Genomic DNA, 22,581 nt, shown 5'->3' on the forward strand with positions numbered 1-22,581 from the left:
CACAGTGCACATACTGTACACACCCACCAGATATGAGCAAAACACACACAGGCTGCCACATAACTTGGATATAAAGTGTTCAGAATGTTTGAATGATTAATACGCAGTCCAGAACTCACCAGTATTTGAATTTTTTTTTAAGCTGATGCTCATATCTTCCTATCCATCTATCTATCTATCTTTAGCGGCTGTGTAAACAGTATTGTATGCGAGAGTAAGCTTGCTCATGTCTAGCATATCGTTTACTACAGAAGTACATGAACGTGCTCCAGAGTACATTCTCCAGGTGCCATTCTTATCTCTGTCGCCTCACTCTGACATTCTCCTCATCGCTGAGATCAGAAACAAGACGGCTGGAATTCCATTCTGGAGCGAAACACACATTTTCTCTGTGCCGCCATGTCCATGTATGTTTTATGCTTCTATCAGATACAGATTGGCCTGCGTGAGCTGGAGACAAATCATTTCCTAACCTCAGCAAACCATTGTCCTGTGAATTCCTGTGAATCCAGAGACAAGAGAGAGGAGGTCTGAACTGGTCTGCGAGGAATTTCTTCAGGTCTGATTTCTTTCTCATAACTCTCACCTCTCATACCTTAGAAAGTAGAGCAAAAAAAACAAAAAAAAAAACAAAACAAAACTTGACCAATGAATGAAAGCTCACAAACACACCGTGAGAGACGCTTGCATGTGTTACTCTTTTTCTTGACTCGTTTTTCGAGACAAGCATTAATGAGGACCACCTGTTTGGTGGACACTGAAAACACAAAGACACACAAATATGTCAGCAATGTGAGCAGTTTGTGAAAGTTCCAGGTGGCATTCGTGAACCATCTAGGATTTACATGATATTATTTTAGTCATAAACTATATACATATTATATACATATAAGTTTTGGTTTCTATAACTACTTCACAAAGTAAACTGGTAGCACACTGTGAAGATCCACACTGTGTGTGTGTGTGTGTGTGTGTGTGTGTGTGTGTGTGTGTGAGAAAGAAAAGACACTGCGTGAGAGAGGGATGTGCTCCACAGGGGAGTGTTTATGAAGAGGAGATGTTCAGGGTGAATTCCTCAGATAAGTGACATGGCCTCTTTCTGCTCTGGATGAAGGAGAGCACAGCACACCCCAGGCTGTATATGGTAAACCTCAGAAACACATGCATACACAAAAAGGGGCTCATAAGTGGAGCTTACGGTGAGAAAGTGGGTTATGAAATCAATTCACAGTGATACTGCTCCACTACTGCAGAATCCGGCTCCAAAAATCAGTATAATTTGTGATCTATCTTATGTATTGTTTGATAAAGGATGTTAGGAAAGCTGTGGAAAGGGTGTCATTTATAACTAATGGCAGCCGTAACACAAGGTCATAATCTCCACCCCTACACAAACACACACACACACACACACACACACACACACACACTCTGGGAGTGGGTAAATCAGCTACGTGGGGCCCTATACATGGTGTCAGGCTCGGTTCAGATCACAGCATTCTTCAGATTCCTGTCCGTAATTATACTGGCAGCACTGATTCAGCTTTATATCTTTTATCGACAAACTGGGGGAATGGTGCTGATCATCCTCAGATCCTCCTCTGCCCACCACACAATCACAAACACATTCGCAGCAGACGATAGAGAACAAACAGCTTGTGAGAGGGAAATAAAGGCCCTTCCATTTACTGCACCGTGGGCTTTTTAAAATCAAAACAAGTTGAGCATAAACATCTTCTGTGCTGTGCGTAGCCTAGGTTTGTGTGTTTCTATGTGAATACATGAGTTTATGTGCCCACATGTGTGGGTGTATGGAGGCTTGTAGAGGTTGCATTTGTGTGTGCATGAATGTTGGTGCTCCGCATGTGTCAGCAGGCCAGGAGATACTCTTATTAAACCAAAGAGACCCATAAACGCAGCAGTGTGCCTGCAAGAGTGGAGGAGGAGGAGACAGGGAGAGGGAGAGGAAGGGGTAACTTCAACAGGGGATTGTAACAAATATGTAGTGTCTAATCCTCTCATTAGACAGCAGGGGGTGTGTGCTGCAATCAGATTCAAGAGGGGAGTTGCACTGCCATGTTGGGAGACTGAGGCCTGGCAGAGCGCTGGGGGAGATGTTTGAGGCTGTAAGAATATTATCTAACACAGACGCACACACGCACTCACACACCAATTTGGTTTTATTCAGCCAAAAAATACTCTGTAAACAGGCTGAATTTTAGTCACACAGGAAAACATCAGATAGGCTACAGAGTTGCAGACACACAAACACACACACACACACACACACACACACACACACACATGTTGCCAAGTGAATTGGAGCTGCTGATGCAACTGCTGTGTTGTTTCCAAAGCTTCTCCACCTCCCCAACATCTCCTCTTCCATCCCTCTCAAGGTTGAAAAATAACTTATTAGGAGTAAATATCTAAAGACAGTTTTATAAGAAACAATATATGTTAATTAGTGAGCTTTAGTTTAATATCCTGTGACAGAGCCAGATCCTATTTTGGTAGGTTTGTACATCACTCAACAATCACCTCACCAGGTTGATTGTTGAGATCTTGAGACACAGTGACAACACTAACAGGAAATCATATGGGCCGAGATGCATGAGCCGACAGTTGATCACATAGGTTGTAATCAAACCCACGGGTTCGTCACGCTTGTCTGAGGGAAGGGAAAACAAACAACAACAAACAGTAAAATCATAATCATCTCTGTCTTGTGTCGAAGTCAGTTCCCCCTCAAATAGTGTTTTCCTACCAAACAAACACTGTTTCCTGCCCTCTGTGGTTATGGTTGGGTTATAATTAGTTACTGCAGAGATTACTGGTTGGAGTCAGGTGAAGATAAGGGGGACCACAAATCAATCAGGAAACAGACTTTGACACAACAAAAAACAAACATCTATCACAGTTTACAGACTGGCTTTCTGCCATCTTTGGCCTGCCTTGCTTGCTGTGCTCCGGTGTAATGAGGGATTATTACCTATTTTACTGGTGCTGGTGAGGCAGATTTTGTTACCTTTCAACAGATCCAGGCTAGCTGCTTCCCTGTGTTTCCCATCTCTATGCTAAGCTAACCAGCTGCTTGTAGCTTCATAATTACCATACAAATATTAAAGTGAAATCAATTTCTCCCCCCAACTCACAGCAAGAAAACAAATCTGTTTGTTTTTTTTCTTGCTTGAAAAAGTCAAACTATTCCTTCAAAATGATCACCATCAGGACGCCACATTTGCTCTTACCTTGTGACAATATGAAGCTTTATCAAAAAGCCACTTTTGCTCTTTTGTGAGTTGCTGTCAACACAAGAAACAATCAAGTTACGGCATCACCTAAACTCTCTATCCAACTCTCTGCCTGCCCTCACTCTCCCACTGCAACCCTCCTCGTCCCTTCCCCTCTCGCAGGCACGCTTTGAAGAACAACACGGGACGTCTCATTTCAAAGGAGTGTTTTACATTCCACGTTCTGCAGCAGGCTGCGTCCACTGCTCTGAATAATAGATCATTGTTTGTGTAGTTTTCTACAATAAGATCTTGTTAACAGTTAAGCTGGTTAATTAGCTGTAATCTCATATTACTGTGAACCTATTCAATGCAATACACATGCATGTACGGTGCGTATAATGCTGCACGCCTACTTCTTTTGCACATGCACGCGTGCAATCTTGCCATTCTCCTTAAGCCTCAATAAGCAGCGGGGGGTCAGGAGAAAGTCAGCAACCAGTACTTGTAGCTGCGCAGCAAAATTATGAAGGATAACGCATTGTTATCTTTTAAAAAGAAACATAATGGGAATCTTTCTGGGAGGCTTCCTCTTCAGAGTTACACACACACACAGTGCACCCTTCCTCCCACTCAATCCCTCTGTGCTTTCCCTTGAGCATCAGCTGAGTTGGCTTTATTGCTAAGTAGTGCCAGGGAAGCTGTTCCTTCGCTGCCTCTGAATGTCAGTAATAGTTTGGAGTGACGGTGGGTCCTGACCTGCTTCGCCTGACACCTCTCCATCAGAAACGCACAGCACTGGTGGATCTGGGTCACATCCCAGTACCCTCTGCGCTGAGTCACTCTGCTGGCTCTACCTGTTCCAGCCGCTCATCCGGCTGGTTTGCCACAAGAGAGAGCAGCTCAGTGAAGGGAGGGTGACCCATCTTCTTTGTTTACTTACTTCTGGGTTTTCTCCTTGTCGTCTCTCTCTGTGTACATCCACCCTTTCACCCTTCTTGAGTATGTTGTTCTCATCACTATTTACAGAAGGGATTTATTCATGTACGTCTATGTGTAACCAAGAGGTTAAAAAAGCTCTCACGATGTATATGTTTTCATTTGACATGGCCATGTCGACTGTGCTGTCAAAATGCTCACAGCCAGCTTGTCAGTTCTCATCTCTGTGAAAAAGACTAATAACATAGAGCTGAGAGTTCTTTTTTCATCACTTTATTTCTGTCCTCTCTCATATTTTCTTCTCACTTCACAGGGCAAATTCTCTCAGTGATCTGGAGAGGGTTATTGCAGAGCCAAACATCCTATTGCATAAGAAGAAGGTAACAGTCAATTTTTCTCAGATTTTTGAGCACAGGGCCTGTTTCACATACAAGTTGTGATTTGCAACATGAGATCATTTCCTCTCACATTAATTTCACACACATTTCACTTATCAAAAGCCGTGCATGTATCTCTAATTTGAGATGTTAATTGAGTGAGAATGATAGTCATTTGGTAATGATAACACTGCTACCATTCACGATGGACTCTAGCCTCTAACCATTAACCCTGAATTGTTCACTGGGTTTACAGTAGAATAAAAATAATGTAAAAAAAGTACTTTTGTTCTGTTTTAAAACAAAATACTGATTGAAAATACATTACTAGACTTTTGTCAATGGTTGCCATGACCTAGATGATAGATAATCAACACTGTGAAATGATTACCTGCTGAACCCACTAACCAGGCAGAGACTGTGATGATTCTTATGTGCACACAAGTTGCAACATGTAACATTAGAGGGCAGTGCAACTGGCTCAGTGAGGGACAGAGTTACACATTACAGGAACACCGCAGGCTTGTCAAGCATTTATAATTTGCATATGTCAGTTTACTGATTCCTCTCTATGTAAAACAAAGGTGAGAGGCATAGTGGCAAGCGAGCTCACTTACTTTCTGTTTTTCTGCACTAACAAAGATTGACATCTAAAAAAACCTGTAAAAGTTGGATAAGCCACTAAAAAAAGTCTTGGCTGTTGTCTTGTTCACCATATAATTTTTAAATATATTTCACTTGCAACAGGCACTACCCAGAAAATAGGGGCTTGGAATGTCTCAGCTCAGAGGAGAATATGTGATCCATTGACTGAAGTGAAATGGAGAAAACATGACATGAAATGAAAATGAAATTAAGGTTTTCAGTGGACAACAGTGTTCTATTAAATTGTGCTGGGCTATGTCTGTATGTATTTGAGTAATATTTCTGTCAGGCAACAGTGGGATCAACTGAATCACCATCTTTCACATAAGCCCCGGGGTTTTTTTTACTGTTGCCTGCCAGTCATCCTGAAGGGTCTTTCTCACATGTTGCAGCAGGTTGTGTGTGTGTGTGTGTGTGTGTGTGTGTGTGTGTGTGTGTGTGTGTGTGTGTGTGTGTGTGTGTGTGTGTATGAGTGTGTGCAGGGAGTACAAAGCAGCGAGGAGCTGCCAGTGCCTGTGTGGTGGACATATGGCAATGCCGTGGGCCAGGGGCATCACAGGGGGTGGAGGCACAGGGCACTTTGTGTGTGTTAAATGTGTGTGTGTGTGTGTGTGTGCATATGTGTGCTTGTGCATGTACATGTGCGTGTGTGTTTGTTGGGATGAATCTATGACAAAGTTAAGGGATTTAATGAAGCGTGCGGAGGGTCAGCGACAGAAGGAGGTCCCGGCACTCGCCCAGTGATTCTCCGTAAGTGCATCTGAAGGAGGGGCCAGTTTGAAGTCCTTGTTACTCTAATACAATAAGACCCCCTCCCACCTTCCTTTAACCCACACTTTCCATCTCAGTCCTTTTGTCCACCGTCTCCACTTCAGCTTCCTTTCTTGGACGTGTGCACAAAAGCAGATACAAAAAATGTAAAAAAAAAATCACAAGTGCACATACAATTTAATATCTCAAATGTTGAATTATAGCTGTACAAAACAATGTGAGGCTGAAAAGACTATGAATGCAATTTGGTTGCGTGTGTTGGGGGTGGGGTGTGTTTATGTGTGTATCTGCTGTGTATCCAAGCTGGAGGGATTCTTTTTTAATGAGTCCTGTCTTCCTCATTCTGAAAACATAGCTGGAATTTTGTCTTGTATAGAAAACGAGCCGCGGACATAATGCTCATCTTTAGCAAATGAACACATGGTCAAATGTGGGAAAACCCATTGCCTTAATTTGGTGTAATTCATATGGAGCTCTGCTGGATAGAAGAGCTAGTGTTATTATACAAATGATCATTGTGTTCTATAACACGAAAATGTCTGCAATGTTCTTGTTTGTGGTTATGGTGATAACCCCCCCCCCACACCCAAAATGCAGAAATTGACTTGTAAATGCTGATTTATTTCTATTTGAATTGAAAAAAAATCCTACTTCCTCTTCCTCCATTTCTCCTTCTCCCTCTGTGTTGACATAACAGGACATGAAAAGCTGGGATGATGATCTGCCACAACAATTTAGAGTCATCCACAGTTAAACAAATGTTGACAGGCCAAGACAAAAGGAACACAAAGAACACTCTACAGCTGATGTAAAACAATATTCAGGTTCATTAGGATATGCATGAATTCAGTTTGAAAGATATTGAGTCATACATTTTTTTTTTTGCCAGTTCAGCTCTAACTTCTCTGGAATGCATTTATGGAGTCTTTCTGGAGCGTTTCTCTCCAGCTTTTAGCAGTTCTGGCACAAGTGGTAAAACACACTGTTGTGCCTTTGTGAGATTTTACCAAAAATGTTAAGGAAGTTGATCGAATGAATCAAACAAAACTACAGGATTTTGTAAAAGTCATGAAAAATGTAACCACAGTTTAAGCCCGTCTGGCGTGTTCATATAGATCTGTGACTTCTGCTCATGTTCCTGCAGCAGCTGGACTGTAGGTGACAGATGCTTTGAGCTGTTATTTCCAGTTGGCTGGTAAGAAAAGCACTTTTCACATCTACTTGCCACAGAACAATCATCATTGCCTAATATACTATAGTCTCTATTGGAGTTTAACATTCGTCTCAGGGGGGCTTTACAATCTGTACAGTATACAACATGCCTATCCTTATACTGAGAAAAAGAGAGAGTGCATTAGGGTTGATGCCTTTGCACCTGACAAACACTTAAAATGTGTCAGTAATATCCATACCTTTGCACATACAACAATTCCAACCTTTCCATGGTTGACTTCCTGTCAAACCCTTTACTTGTTTATGACTGAACTACGATGACTGAACTGACAACTGCAGTTTGGTACCAAACATAAGGGACCTGCTCAGATTTAGTTATCGCGTGAGTCTACCAGGTAACACCAGCTAGACGAGAAGGCTCGTATTCAACCTGCCTTTCCACCACGTAAATCAAACAGCTGACACGCAAACTGTCATTCAGACAGTTTGCAAGTAGCGCAAATAATGGACGAGTAATCTTGAACTTGTCGATGGCCTTATCATCTTGAAATGTATGTAGTGATGATCAAAGGTACCAATAGATAGCTGCTAGGACAGATCCGTTCCAGCCCATGGAAAGCCCATGTATTACATTCATCTGAAAAATAAAAGATTGAGTAAATGCAATACTATCTGGATTATGTTTTCCATTGCTGTACCAAGCATAATCCTTATATTGCTCACATTTGTAAAATGTGTACTGCCGTCATTGTGTAATTAGTTGTTTTTAGAATGCATGTATTTGACAGAGACAGTGTAACAGGAAATGAGAGAGGGATTGTGAAACATATTCAACCAAGGTCTCCGGCTGTATGCAAAACAAAACTTTTGCACCTCATGATCTGTGCTATACCCCAAGGCCCCCTGTAGGCCAGCTGAGTTACTCTTAAAATGTTTGCAAATAACTAGTACAGTATAGCTGAACTAAACAACTAAAACACATGGTTAGGGTAAGAAGAGGCTCACAGTCAAGGTGAAATAGTCCAAATGTCAATACTGACTAGTCATATGAGACACAAACACAGGAATTTTTAGCCAAAGGCAAACCTGTCACTTTTCTTTTTACTGAGCTAAGTGAACTTCCTGCACTGGCACTGACTGAACACTGACATTCAACCTAAATCACTTATGCACAAATGCGTGTGAATAGAATTTGCAGAAGGCAAGACTAGTCTGTGTTTGTGTGTGATTGTGTTGCATAACAGAACAGGCTACCCTGCTCATATAGCTTTTAGATGGATGTTTGCAGAGTAGACTTCTCTGCTTGTAAGTAGGCTGCTGTCTCTTACAAGCTAACAGACACACACACACGTATGTACTTCGATACCTATGAGGAACCATTGACAGAATGCATTCCTAAGGTCCTAACCCTAATCTTACCAAAGCCCACACTTCAATCTTAAAAGTAAGTCTCAGCATTCAAACATTCCTGTAAAGATGAGGAGGACTGGCTGAAATATCCTGACTTTCTAAAAGCTTCCTCACTTCCTAGGACCAAAAAGTGATATTGGTTCTCACAAAGGTCGACATACTGAGGGTCCTCCCTCAGTATGTTTCCATGCTTTTGGAAACATAGAGTGAGTTGTTGTCCCAACAGGTTGGGAAAGACCTTAAACACGAACCCCTGCAGGCGCCTCATGAGTGCTGAGCTATCACTTTCTGTTTCTCTCTCAATTCCTGTCTATATTCCCTATCTTTTTTAAATGTCATGTATGTTTAAACATACATCAAAAACCTTCTTTGTTCTGCAACTTCCCCTCTGCCATCCCCCTACCTTTTACTCAGTCGGTTTTGTCCTTGCCCTGTCTTCAAAGTGCCAGAGGTCATTTCATTTCATGTATAAATAATTCACCAGGGGCGATGCAGCCAGTGTACAGTGGCTGTCTTAAACAAGCAGCAGCTTTGATTTAGCTCTGTCACCAGAGGCACAGTGAAGGTCATCTCTCCCCAGTGGACACTCCTCTGTAGCCATGGTGGCTGGAGCTGAAACAATTTGCAACTGAAATTGTATTACAAGGACACAAAAACTGTATTAGTACATGTTTGTTTATATATATATATATATATATATATATATATGTATAAAAATAGATCAGTCAAAGTGCTTTATTTTTTTTCTAATTCAAAAACTGTTGTGTTTAGCTGGAGCTAAACACATTGTGTTTAGCCATAGCTCTAGATTTCACCAAAAGCAGACAGAAACTACATCTTATAACTATCTTTCATTGTCATTCTGACTGTATTTGTTGTAAACTGATGACAGAATTCATTCCTCTTATGAGCTATTTTGGCTCACAAAGAAGAAGTCAGTGTTTTTGGTTCTCCACTAAAATGTTTACTTTTTGGTAAATCTTAAATTTCCAAATGTTTCTGCCAACTTTCTGAAAGGTTCCCATTAATCTTCAGGTAAAGAAGTTGAACATCTGAAGAAAGTACAATGTGCTCTGCTGTTCCTAAGTTTGGTTTTATCATCACTCCTTCTTGAGTGACAAGTGGTAAGGTGAGTGGTTGAGTTTAAGAAAAATACTTTCAGTATCATTTCAAACACAGTGAAATGTACATGATCCACAGAGGAGGCTAAAGAAGTCAAAGAGAGGAATGAACTTCTCAATGCATATTTCCTCGGAATTTAACAGGGCCCAGAGGCTTGATCAAGGTGACTGCACACAGAATGAGTTTCAATCTCTAATCTAAAATACATACTGTGCTTATGCGCTCCGCATAAGCAACCTCTCTTTCATTGACTAAGCTGAGATAACAGGTGTGTGCTCAGTGTAAAACTCTGTATGTATAAGTCTGCGTCTGTTGTGAAGATGGTTTCAAAAGGCCACTGATAGAACATCATTACCATGTTATCAATGTTACAAATACAAGCATTTAAGTACAACTTAACAGCACAATTTGTTTCACAGGTATGGTGTAACTCTATGGTGCTGAACTAACCCAATTTATTTGAGCCATTTTATTTGAGTGTCCAAAATTCTAAATGTGCCCTCACAAAATCTCACAGTGGAACACAAAAAGTAGAGCTCATTTCATGTACGCTGTTATTCTTAAAGATCTCTGTTGTGCAGTCCCCCAGGGATTTATTCTGGGTCCTCTTTTATTTATTATATACATCCTGCTCTTGGAGTAAACCATACATACCTTATATGGATTTTCATTCTATGCAGATGATATGCAACTGTATGTCCCAATAAAGCCTGGTATCACCAATGTGTCCAATTACGTCCTGCATTGCTGAAATTAGTAATTGGATGTCCAAAGACTTCCTGTAGTTGAACAACTCCAAATGAGAAGTTATGATAACGTCTTCTGGCCTCAGCACTAACAATAACACTCTCTCATCTAGTAAGGTTGCCTTAACTAATGATGTTTAAAAAGAGGCCCATAGTCTAAGTGTTATTTTTTACTCAGAATTGTCTTTTGATGCTCAGGTGACCAAAGTAGTGCAGTCAGTCTTTGTTAAACTGCAACATTTAGCCAAGGCTACATCATTCCTTTCACGTGCATATCTAGAAAAGATCTTTCATACTTTTATCTCCTCCAGACTTGACTATTTCAGGCAAAACATCTGAAAACTGCAACTTGGTTTCTTGTATTTGTTTAAATTAGTTGATCTTGTTTCATATTTTGGATTTTATTTACATGTATTCTTTGTTTGCACTTTGTTTTGAAAGGTTCTATATGAATGAAGGTTTTATTAATATGACTCTGACTATACATCTGTCACTGATGATGCCAAACATCAAAGGTTCATCTGTGCCTAAAATCTCAACTTAATGCTCACAATAGTGTAAACTACTGAGAGTCTATTTCACAGGGAGTGGTCAACAAGTGATTTTGGACATAGCCATCCTGCTCCTGGTATTAAATAACCTGTGTTTCTGTCACATGTGGACACTTGCGTAGAGCAGAGCCATTGTTAAAGTGATTAGTAACACCTGTACTTTTCCCGCTATGACAAGCAAAAATGCCTGCCGTGAAAAAGAGCTATTGTGTCTGAGTTTCAAAGAATGATGGATGAAGCGGTGGTGGAAGCTGTCTCAACTTTCAATTTGGTGCTACCCAGCAAACACTGTGACATTGAATAGTTGCTGATACAATGGCCTGGGCATTGAAAATCTCAGCTTGAGTTGAGCCAAAATGAAAATTGAGATGACATCCACACTGCTACCAAGTTCATTTTGTGATGTCAGAGCCTAAATGGGTTTTTGAAATAACAACAACAAAGGTTTTGTGCTAGTTTTAGTTGACACTGAAATAGGTGTGTGTGTGTATATATATATTTGTGTGCACATATATGTGTGTGTGTGTGTGTGTGTGTGTGTGTGTGTGTGTGTGCGTGCATGCATAAGTGTGTGTGTGTGTGTGTATAGCCGTGAATCCACTGGTTGTTCTTTTCTTAATAGCCTGGAATGCTTGGTAATGAGACAAACATATAGATATGGCTGAGAATCCATAGGCCCTTATATGTTTACGTGTATACTGTTTACATAGATACTAAATGTTCACATTTACCCCTCTCACACACACATACACACACACATACATAAGGGGCAGCTGTAAAGTGCTCACTCAGCAAAGCAGCTGCATCAGCAGAGTCTAGCAGAATAGAAAGTAGTGTCTTTGTTTGTGTGTGTAGGTGTGTATGTGTGTGGCAGAGAGAGACAGTGCGCATGTGTGGGGAGTTAAGGGTGATGGGATCTTTGGGCAGACAAAGGGGAATCACTGCTCCTCTCAGCATCCATTAGACAAACCCTGTGGATCAATATTGATTCTTACTACCACCAAGCTCTTTCTAATAGGCTTCTGCTCGCCCTGATACAATGACAGCATTAGCGCACAAGTCCAGATGGATGGATTCGGGGGTTGGGAGGGTAGACCACAGCCAGAAGGGAGAGAGAGAGAGAGAGCGATAAAGAGGCTATAAAGATTTACAGGTCCAGAGGAGAAAGGAGAGGAGACAGTAATGCGGATAATGTGTGCAAAAGAGCAAAAAAGAAAAAGCAAGAGAGAGATTTTGCCAGACAAGAAAATAGAAAAATCATAGTTTGCTTGTGTAGGCACAGTTTGAATCCATAAAAAACACGTTTGCTCTTTCACCATGTCAGTTACTTAGCGCATCTCCTGACTGACCGTTTTAGAGAACATTAAGGGAAAGAGAGGAAGTCTCTATACAGCCATCATAATAAAAGCATTAGACATGAGTGTGTGCGTGTGTCTGTGATGAGAGAAAGTAAAAAGGGAAGAGTGAGTTGTTTGCTTTTGGCCATGTATTGTGCGTGTTTTCTTGTCTGTACTTCTGCTCCGACACCCTCTTGCTTGAATAATAAATAGTGATCAGCTGTTGCTGTAATTTGGCCACCTGACTCTTATTATTTACGCAGCCAGCTGAGTGGATGGATTGAGGGAGAGAGCATCTCTCAGAAAGCATTTCAGAAGTCTGAGAAATCTTCCATCACACACTTCACTCCCTGTTTGCTTTCTCAGTAATAACCAAGGCGAAACTAAAAGATGCACTCCCTAAAACACACAGGGCATTGGAGTTGTTTGACCCAACAGCTCTCTAGATAGGCACGCTGTTTAAATGCAGTCATGTTCAATTTTGCCTCAGGGAGGTTTGTCATGAGATAGGCCAAATCAGTTTTCTGTTTGCGTAATACAGTTTTAGAGCCTCGAAAACACATTTTCTCAATCAGCATCTCACTATGAGCGACAGAGAACAGTTTTGTCCATTTCACATAAGAGAATGTCGCATGTGAATCTTGGTTTGAAGAGAGCAGGGCTGAGTTGGAGGAAGGTGATACCATGTAGGCTACTTCTGTGCACCAACCGGGGTTAAGCATATTTTAATTTAAATCTGATGACAGCTGTGGGGTTTTTTGGTTTATGTTGCCAGGCTGTTGTCAACTGTCCTGAGTTTTTGAGTTTTAAACTCTTAATAATTGAGGATGTTTCCTTCCTGAACTGTGACTCAGATGCTTATTTTGTTATGAATATTCACTAGAATTGTTGGTGTCCCAAATCACTCCCTCGTTCAATCCTTCTCAATTCCTTATATAACAGAAACTGAACAGCTTACTCAGCTGTCAGCAATAATTAAGAGGTTTACTGATTACTTACTAATGATCATCATTTTGTGTCATTCTGACAGGTGAAGGGTCACACAATGGTAAATGTATGGATCGATGCAACACGGAGCATTGCATTATGGGTTTCATTCAGTTTCATTTTACCATATAGTGCATATTGCATTTTGAAAGAAATAGAAATAGAGAAATACTTATATACCTATATAATTATAACCTACATATTTAATTAGGGCCAGTAAATAATCAACAATGTTTTTAATTTATTGAAGATATTGAGTAAATTTGTTATTTGTTAATAATGATTTTCCATATTCCCCCTTCTACTTCTCATTCATTCACACTAATACACACTTCAACCATTTAAGTTCCCATACTATATTAATGAGTTTGTTAAAAAAAAAAAAAAAAGACGTGAATTCTAGACCTGTATCTATGATACTATGCCCAAAAGAAAAAGGAAACTTGAAAACTTGACCTAGTAGGTCAGAGCCTCATGAATTTCCTCATAATATGGCCTTTGGATTTGGTTCACGTTTTCCTTTTCCTTTTGCCTCTCAGAGGCATCAGTTGGGGATAGCTAAAGCCTGCAGGCTAGTCTTCACACAGGGAAAAAAGAAGCTGGAACACAGTCTGAGCTTTGTGCAGGAGCTTGCATATAGAGCACATAGTGTTAGGGTAACCAGGCAGTGCAGCTGGCCTTTCACAACTATGCAACTTTAAGGCAGTCTTTAAATCATGATGTGAAAGACAAGGACCCTGTTCTCTCACACAAACACACACATAAAAAGCAAAGAAAGAAAAATAAAACAGTAAACAGTGTAAATGATGAGCCTTTAATATAGGACTTAGATAATGACCATTTTAAAGCAATTCTGGCAAGAATGAATAGCTGTAGCAACAAGTTTCTTTGGTTTAAACCGAGTTAATATTTCGTCTTGAGATACTGTTACTATAAGTACCACTCTGTTTGATTCGAAGGGTCTCCCTTTTTCATTCACGGCTCTATAAATAATGGTGGCCTGTAAGTTCAAACTATCAGCCATTTGAAAGTGAGACCATTTCAAATTTTGCACCAATACAGGCTTCTGTGGTGCTAGATAAAGATATATTAAAGTGTAAGACTTATTAAAATGAGTCTAAATAAATCATTATGTATTGTCATCATTTTCCGAATATAAAATAATTTCACCAGCACCACGTACTGCACCTTCAGGTACCATCTCTCAGTAGAGCTTTTGCTATATTATTTTTTTACAGTAAAATAGTTTCCAAAACAGCCACCTATGGCAGCAACATGCATACATACAAAGTAAGTCATTTTGAAAAAACTGTTCAGCAAGAAAGATGAAAACATGCCAGCGAGTTCATCCGCCCCCAACCCCTCTCCACAACATTCCTTTCATAAATGTGCAGTGCTGGAGTATTTTTTTAAGAAACTGAAGAGAGAGCTGGTATGTGGATGGGCCCATTATGGAGCTGCTTCTATGGGAGGTTGCCGTTATCACCATCAGATCTCCTCTTATGCTCGGACCCATGGTCCAGTAGTTATTTCAAGGTTGGATGACCATTTTCTACCAAGGCCCACCCTCGACCTCACACACATCCACATTCACTCAGACACACACACACAGATTCACAGAAACACAAATATAATTTTACTCCCTCTTGTTAATGTATGTGCATTAGCACCTGCACGACAAAGACCCTCTAGTCTCTGACATAAGTGTGAGCAGCAGGCGTGGCAGCATTCTATGAGGAGGCATCAGGTAAGTGTCAAAGCATGTTTACCCCTGCCAATTACCACACTCATCCCCAGTATTGCATGTTGCATCTGTGCAATAGTCTGAAAATGTTTGTAGCCAAAAGAGAGACTGTCTTATTTTGACATCCTCTTTTGCTCAGTGCAGCATCATAGCACTTGCTTTCATCCTGGAACACCCCTCTCTCCTCCCCCCTCTTCCTTTTCTCTGCCTCTTGCAAGCATTCCTGCCCCTCCCCCCCTTTAGTTCCCCTTCGCTGGTATGGATCTGTGAAATGTTGGCAGGGTGTGCTGCTATGGAGCCTCAGCGATAGGAATGGTGATGTGAAAGGGAAAGAGGTGAGGAAGATTACCTCAGAGAAAGGACTAATTTCTCTGGGTAAAGAACTATTCTTTTGTTTGCCCGATCGTGACATGCAGGCTGCATATAACGGGCAGCCATGTTCCACCAACCAAAATATTTGTAAGGTGGCCAGTGACCTAAAGGACATTGCTCTTCGTAGATGTGAATAATCAAACTCTGAACCACTGGAGCTGATATGAGCTGTAGTGGCGGTGGATGTCAACAAGTGGTTTGAAATTTACTGCTCTGCTTCTTTTGCAACTATAGTAACAAAAGCGCATTGGATTTTATGGTTTGAAAATTAGTTACAATTTTCTGATTCATTAATAAGAAAGTCTGATCCATAGCTTAGAGTGAGTACAATAAATCTTATTTGTAACCCAGTGCCTCAGACAGCTGTAGAATACATGAAAAGACAAGCAGATCACTGTAGGCTATAACAATCTCTTTTTATTCTCTATTCCGAACAATCAATTTAAAATGAACAGTCCTCACAGGTACCATTATTATAAAAGGCCAAAACATTTATGTCATGTCTCTGCATATAGTAATAGAAAGGATATATGACATTCTAAATCAGGTAACATACTAATAATGAATGCTGTTCCAATAAACCACTTCGTGATATTCATCAGGCTCACACACACACAGATTTATTCATTTCATCCATCAATATCATGTCTACTGTTCAGTATTTTCACTCTGCTCCCCAGTTTCCGTCTGCCTGCGTTCACCCTCTCATTCCAAACCTAAAGTCTCCTCTCTGCCTTTCCATCTCACTTCCTATCTCTGTTCTGTCTGTCTGTTTACCTTTCTCTCTCTCTCTCTTTCTATCCTCAAGTGGTTGCATTTCATTTTTGGTTACTCAAAAGAAAACATCCTTTTGCCTGAGTTACCAGCATTCCAGAAAGCCTAGCTGTGTTTGTGATACCTTGATGGCTTTCTCGCACCATCGGAAGGATTAAACTGCATTCACATTGATTTGAGAGATGGCTTCTTTTCAGACTGCCTGGGTGACCTCAGTGCCGGGACCCTCCACCATGTCGGAGATTCCATCAGGAACCTCCTGGACATCACCACTCAGGTTCACGTCCTTTTTCAGTTCAAAGTCACTCAGCTCCTTGATAGGCGTCTCCTCTGGCTTTTCATTACCATTAACACATTCCTCTGTCTGTGTGACAGTAGTGGCAGCAGAATCTGTGCACTCCCCATTCACAGCTGGAGGTGCATCTACTTCTGCCGCATCCTCTGTAACAGAAGGGCTCTCCAAATTTCCATTTTCCAGCTTACTTTCTACCTCAGGCTCTGGGCAAGGCACCTCTTCCGCAGAGGTTTCGGCTGCCTCTTCAGAATCAGCAGTAATTTCGCTGGCAGAGACAGACTCAGAGATGACAATCTCAGGGACAGGTTCTGCTGCTTCTGGCTGAGCCTCCACCTCTGCCTTAGTGTTGAAGGTTTCTGGTGCAACAGATTCCTCCTCTACAGGTTGATATTCAGTGGGGACTTCTTCTGCTGCAGTCTCCAAGACCTCAGGTGTTTTTGCTTCAGCTCCCACAGTCTCAAGTTCAGTAATGTCTGATGTGGCTAAAATTGGTTCTGGCTGAACCATTTCTACTTGTTTCTCTGCTGCAGATTCTACTACATCAGCCTCTATCAGTTGCTCTGTTGTTGGCTCAAGTACTTGCTCAACCTCTGGCTCCGGTGCTTTCTCTGGTTCGGGTTCTGGCTCTGGTTGTGACTCTGGCTCTGGTTGTTGCTCTGGCTCTGCTGTCTTCTCTGGCACTGGCTCGATGGTTTGCTCTGGTTCCGGGACTTGCTCCAGCACGGGCTCAGCAGCTGGCTCAGCCACTGGCTCAGGTTCAGGGACAGCAGCAGCCACCACTGTCTCCTCCACAGTGACCTCTGGCTCAGTAACAGTCTCTGGGATGGGCTCTGGCTCTTGGTCCTCGGGTGCTTCCTCTGTGGTGGCAAGAACAACCTCTGGCTCTGGCACAGCTGGAACAGCTGCAACAGGCTCTTCTACAGGAAGCTCTTCAGGTGCAGCTGCAGACTCAGGTTCAACATCACTCGACACCTTTGACTCCTCAGCTGCTGCAACTGGTTCTTCTGTTACTTGAGCAGGTTCCTCTGGAGCTGCAGGAGTTGGTTCCTCTACTGGAGCAGTCTCCTCTGGTGCAGCAACTGGTTCCTCTACTGCAGCTGCAACTGGTTCCTCTACTGGAGCAGTCTCCTCTAGTGCAGCAACTGGTTCCTCTACTGCGGCTGCAACTGGTTCCTCCACTGGAGCAGTCTCCTCTGGTGCTGCAACTGGTTCCTCTACTGCAGCTGCAACTGGTTCCTCCACTGGAGCAGTCTCCACTGGTGCTGCAACTGGTTCCTCTACTGCAACTGCAACTGGTTCTTTCACTGGAGCTGCCTCCTCTGGTGCTGCAATTGGTTCTTCTACTGAAGCTGCCTCCTCTGGTGCTGCAACTGGTTCCTCCACTGGAGCTGCCTCCTCTGGTGCAGCTACTGGTTCCTCTACTGGAGCCGCCTTCTCTGCAGCTTCAGGAGCTGGTTCCTCTGGAGGTGCAGATTTGGGCTCTTCTGGAGCTTTTACAGCCTCTGTTACTGCCGCCACAGCTGACCCCACGGCTTCCTGTACCACATTGTCTGCCTCAGCTGTCAACTTTGCTTCTGTGGGTGGGGCTTCAGCCTCCACTTTAGCAGACTCATCTGCAGCTGCTACGGCCTCATCCTTCGCCTGTTTGGGGTCGCTCACATCATATCCCTTCCTCTTCTTGCTCAGTTTGCCTCCCATGGTGTCTCCTAGAACAAGTGGACGAAGGTGTCTTTTAATCATTGATATTAAATCTACTACATTGTTCAATAACATACGTATATCTAAAAGGTGTAGACAAACATTTGTTCCTACAAAGAATTTACAGTTTCCAACACATCTGATCTGTTTGAGGATTAAACACATGCTGACACAAGAGCAGAAGTGCTCAAACATCAGATCATCTTGTTGGGGTGCTAACCACTAAACCACTTTCCCAACTGAGCATAGTGGTGATACTCTTAATTTACACATGTATGTCTACTTATGTAGTTATTTCAGGTAGTTAAATTCTATATAATACATGTGAACATTAGGAATGTGTTCTGTCAAACCTTTGTTGACTTGGTTCCTTCAAATGTAAAACAGTGTTCTGTCAGAAAGCAGGATGGAGAGAAGTCTATTGTCTACAAGTGAACTAGAAGTTCAATTAGGAAATTGCTCCCTGCCAAACAGTTTGGCTAGAACACAAATGTAAATGCATGGGAACCTCACTGGCATCAGACAACTCTGCAGACTCTCTACCCTTAAAGGAATGTTGGGTAAGGCTCAGTGCCAAATGAGCCCACAACGCTGAGTTGAATATATGATGTAGTTGCGCAACTATACCTCAAGCTACAAAGTATGTAGTGTAGTAAGTCTCACAACATACATAGACAGGGGCAGTCCGGAGCCTGCCGTTACATTCACATATAAGTGGTAAATTACAAAATTGGATTTTCAATATGAATCTCAGGTCAGTGTAAAACTACAATAATCCATTGACATATTCTGTGAATAGAACAAACATGTACAACTGTCATGTGGGTCTTCATGTTAAGGCCACAACACTGCTGTCACTGTAGAGGTGGAGTTTGTGATTGCCACAGACTGTAACTTCCTTTCAGAGACCAAACAGAGAACTGGAAGTTCATCTTTAGCCTACTGCTTGTGTTTCAGCAGGTCCTGAACAAACCAACCTGTATAAGAACGTCCTTCAATGTCGCGGTTAAGCAAAATAGAGATTTCAGGTTTCTGTTTTACCTACGGCAGTCTGATGTTCTGTTTCAGTCTGACAGATGCCACTCAGAAAATCAGAAAATATTTTACAGCATGGGTTGTTCATTCTATTATCTCCAAAATGCCACAAGCGGGGCTTTCAGCCTGCAGGGCAGGTTGTGATTATGAACAATCTGGGAACTGTCCATAGTGCTACAACAGAGCAATCAAGACAGGATGCGCCACACCATAATGGGATAGGCAGCACTAGTAAAAAAAATAAGCCATGTCTGCTTTTACAGCAACAAAGACCTAATTCTGCTTTTGAATCTACCTAATTCTACTCTATTTTCTATGTGGATGTTTCCTATTTGCCCTTTTTTTTTTTTTTTTTTTGCCAAAACCCTTCTCTGCATCTCTGGCCTCCAAATAAGACAAAGCATCAATGCACAGTTTTAGGAGAAACCCCAATATTTTGACATCAGATCACTGTGTATTGTCGCTGACATTTTTTCAGGAAAGATAAAATACATGTTCAGGAGACACAGAGCTTTAGGCTCATGAAGGAGACAGCATGTGCTGGACGGCAGCATGTGCCGGCCGGTAACAAAGGATGGGGATTCCTCACCAGCAGCTACTCACTGAATAAAGTAATAGGTGGGGTAGTTTGGCAGCAATCACTGATGTTAATCCGTGCCGTAGTGTAGGGTATAGGCCTAGGGCTGCTGCACAGGGGAATTACCCTATTCACTGGCCACGAACACTTGTGTGCTAAAAGCTGAAGAGGGGTCTCCATCCCCCATTTCAACCCACCCACCATCTCTCAGCTGCTCTGGTGCTTTTTTGTTCACCAGCGTTTGAAAGCTTCGTACTCACACCGCCAAGCGAAAGAAAACGAAATTCGACATAATAACGCCAAAGCACCACAACTTCAAAACTTAGTTTTGCGGTTTCTTTATCACAGGTTGTCTTTTTTTTTTTGATCGCCTGGCCTACTTTAACCAACAACAAAAAAAAAACCAACCCCAGCGCTGCTGCCTGAGAAGAAGCACTAAATCAAACTCGACCGCTGAGGAGGAGAAAAAGAAGGAAGAAAAAAAAAAAAGCCTGTCTTTATTGTGCCAGCCTTGAAATGTACAAATTTAGATGATAGGAGAAAGACAAAGAGAGAGAGAGAGAGAGAGAGAACAATGGGTAAGCTGCAGCTCTTAGGCATCTCTTCTCTTCCTCACTTCATTCTTTTTCTTCACCTCCAGACATGTTGCAAATAAAAATAAATCATAAAACCCAATAAAAAAAAAAAACAGTGCTCTGATGGGACCAACCTGTATTTCCAGAGAGTGATCACTTGGCTTCTCTTCCAGGCTCCGGCTGGATGTGATAATGGAGGTAACCCTTTGGAGTGACAGCTGCAGATTCCGCCCCAGTGCAGTGTGGAACTGTGTTGTAACTGAGGAGTGCCCCCTCACAGTTTTCTAGACATCTGTCGCTATCACAATCCAGCCTACCCCACTACTGCTCCGTCTGCAATCTACACCCTCCCGATCTTTAACCCCTCCTCTCCTGCACACACCCACTTCTCCAGCGCATATTTCTCTCTTGTATAAATACATCTGGGGACTGAGGGGGAGGATTGTAAGCGGACTGGCACTTATTTAAATTTGCAAAATGCTAGTTTATCTCTTGCTTTGCCTGAAAGTAAAGATGCAGGAAATCAAATTACCCCCCCCCCCCCCCCCCTCCCTCCCTCCACCCCACCCACCAGTAGTATTACTGTAATATAAATTATGCATAGGAGACATAATGTCGGTAAAGCCACTTGAGCAGCACAAACACACACACACACACGCACACACACACACACACACACACACACACACTTCATTACTATAGATGATCACTGATTTTTTCTTCTGTTTCTGTTTATCAGCAAGATAACATGCACGGTCATCCCAACTTGCATTGAAAGTAGTTATCAGACAGATAAAAAGTGATACCATGCATAGTAAACATCAGCATGTTAAAAGTCATTCTGAGTAAATCATCAGGCAAGCTGATTTTATTTAGTTTGAAAGTGCTAAACTGAATCTACATTATGTGGCTGCAGCATGTGATTTATTTTCGAGCTGTGGTGAATTGTTTGTATATGGACATCAGCGTTTAGATGGGTCACCTAAATCATATGACGTTATTAAAATGTAGACTGAAGTTTATGTTGTTCTTGTTCGGGATACAAAGAGGACCAAAAGTTCACTCTAAACACTGTGAAGTACTCTGATGCATTGCGCCTCTATGCTATTTGTCTTCTATGTGTTAATGGGATATGGCTGGTCCTGGTGAAACTTAATGAAAAACTGACCCTTCCAGGTGAACATGGCGTCCCCTTCAACAATATGACCCGAGCAGCATGCCAGTGACACGCCGTTGTAAACCAATGATGACTCTCAGATGCAGTGTGCATTTATCAAATGACGTTAGGGCATAATTAATTCATTCATTCACTTAATCTCATTTAAACCTCCCATCTCTTCCAGCAGTTCTCCACTTGTTTCCACTTGCAGAGGCTTCCTGTGAAAAGAAAGGCGAGATGAGTCTTTTCCTCACAGTTCACGCAAACACATTTTTAGTGACAGTTTCTCTCAGTGAAACTGGGAGAAAGACATTAGAAACTACTTAACAATTGGCCTGACGATCTTATTACATCGGCCAAAACTCACCAACCCGGTATTTAATAAGACGTGCCTTTGGAGAGCTGCCAAACAGGTTATCTTATCCTGGTTTGGGCCTAACTGAGGGTTATTTCTAAGGAGATAAATACAATTAAAAGAATAGCAGTTGCTGTAGCATCGATGCAAGAAATGTGTGCAATGTATTTCTTATTCATATTTTCATTTAAAATAACCTCATTCTGACAGAATTTGTAGGCCAGTTACATGTTCCCTGATACATCACAATGGTTTTGGTACTTTTCTTTTCTTTTCTTTTCTTCTCCACTCTTGAGGTTTCCCATGTAAGGATCTTTTAATAAATACATAGATCTCTCATGTTATCCAGAATTAATACCAGACAGACAGTATTATTGAGGTGACAGCACCCTCTCCTGTCGCAGGAGCACATAGTACAACACAGCATCTGTGAGGAAACCTTGTTGGGCAGTAAAATCGTAATGATAAGCAATTTAGATATAACAATGACACAGTTTTAATATCTAGTTGCATTGAACATGTCTGAGATATCCATTAAAACTGCGTATGACTTTCTGACACTGGCAAATGAAATATTCCTGATTCATTCAGTGTGAATTGCTACAAAAAAACTCCAGACAAGACAAAGAAAATATTTTTTTTAAAAAAGAACTATGGCTGTCACAGGAATATTGAGAAAACCCATTTCTGTTGTTTGGTTGATGAA

The 22,581-nt window shown here is 41.7% G+C and overlaps 1 protein-coding gene across 1 annotated transcript; it reads right to left on the reverse strand.

The window, feature by feature from the left end:
- Positions 1 to 15,817: 15,817 nt before the first annotated feature.
- Positions 15,818 to 20,667, reverse strand: LOC139199533 (fibrous sheath CABYR-binding protein). Its single transcript, XM_070828575.1, has 2 exons — positions 20,496 to 20,667; positions 15,818 to 18,182 (listed from the first exon to the last, which is right to left on the reverse strand). Exon 2 carries the CDS (start codon positions 18,172 to 18,174, stop codon positions 16,375 to 16,377), a length of 1,800 nt encoding a protein of 599 aa, XP_070684676.1. The 5' UTR covers positions 18,175 to 18,182; positions 20,496 to 20,667; the 3' UTR covers positions 15,818 to 16,374.
- Positions 20,668 to 22,581: the final 1,914 nt, after the last annotated feature.

This window comes from Pempheris klunzingeri, chromosome 1, assembly GCF_042242105.1.
Source record: "Pempheris klunzingeri isolate RE-2024b chromosome 1, fPemKlu1.hap1, whole genome shotgun sequence".
NCBI classification, from domain to species: domain Eukaryota; kingdom Metazoa; phylum Chordata; class Actinopteri; order Acropomatiformes; family Pempheridae; genus Pempheris; species Pempheris klunzingeri.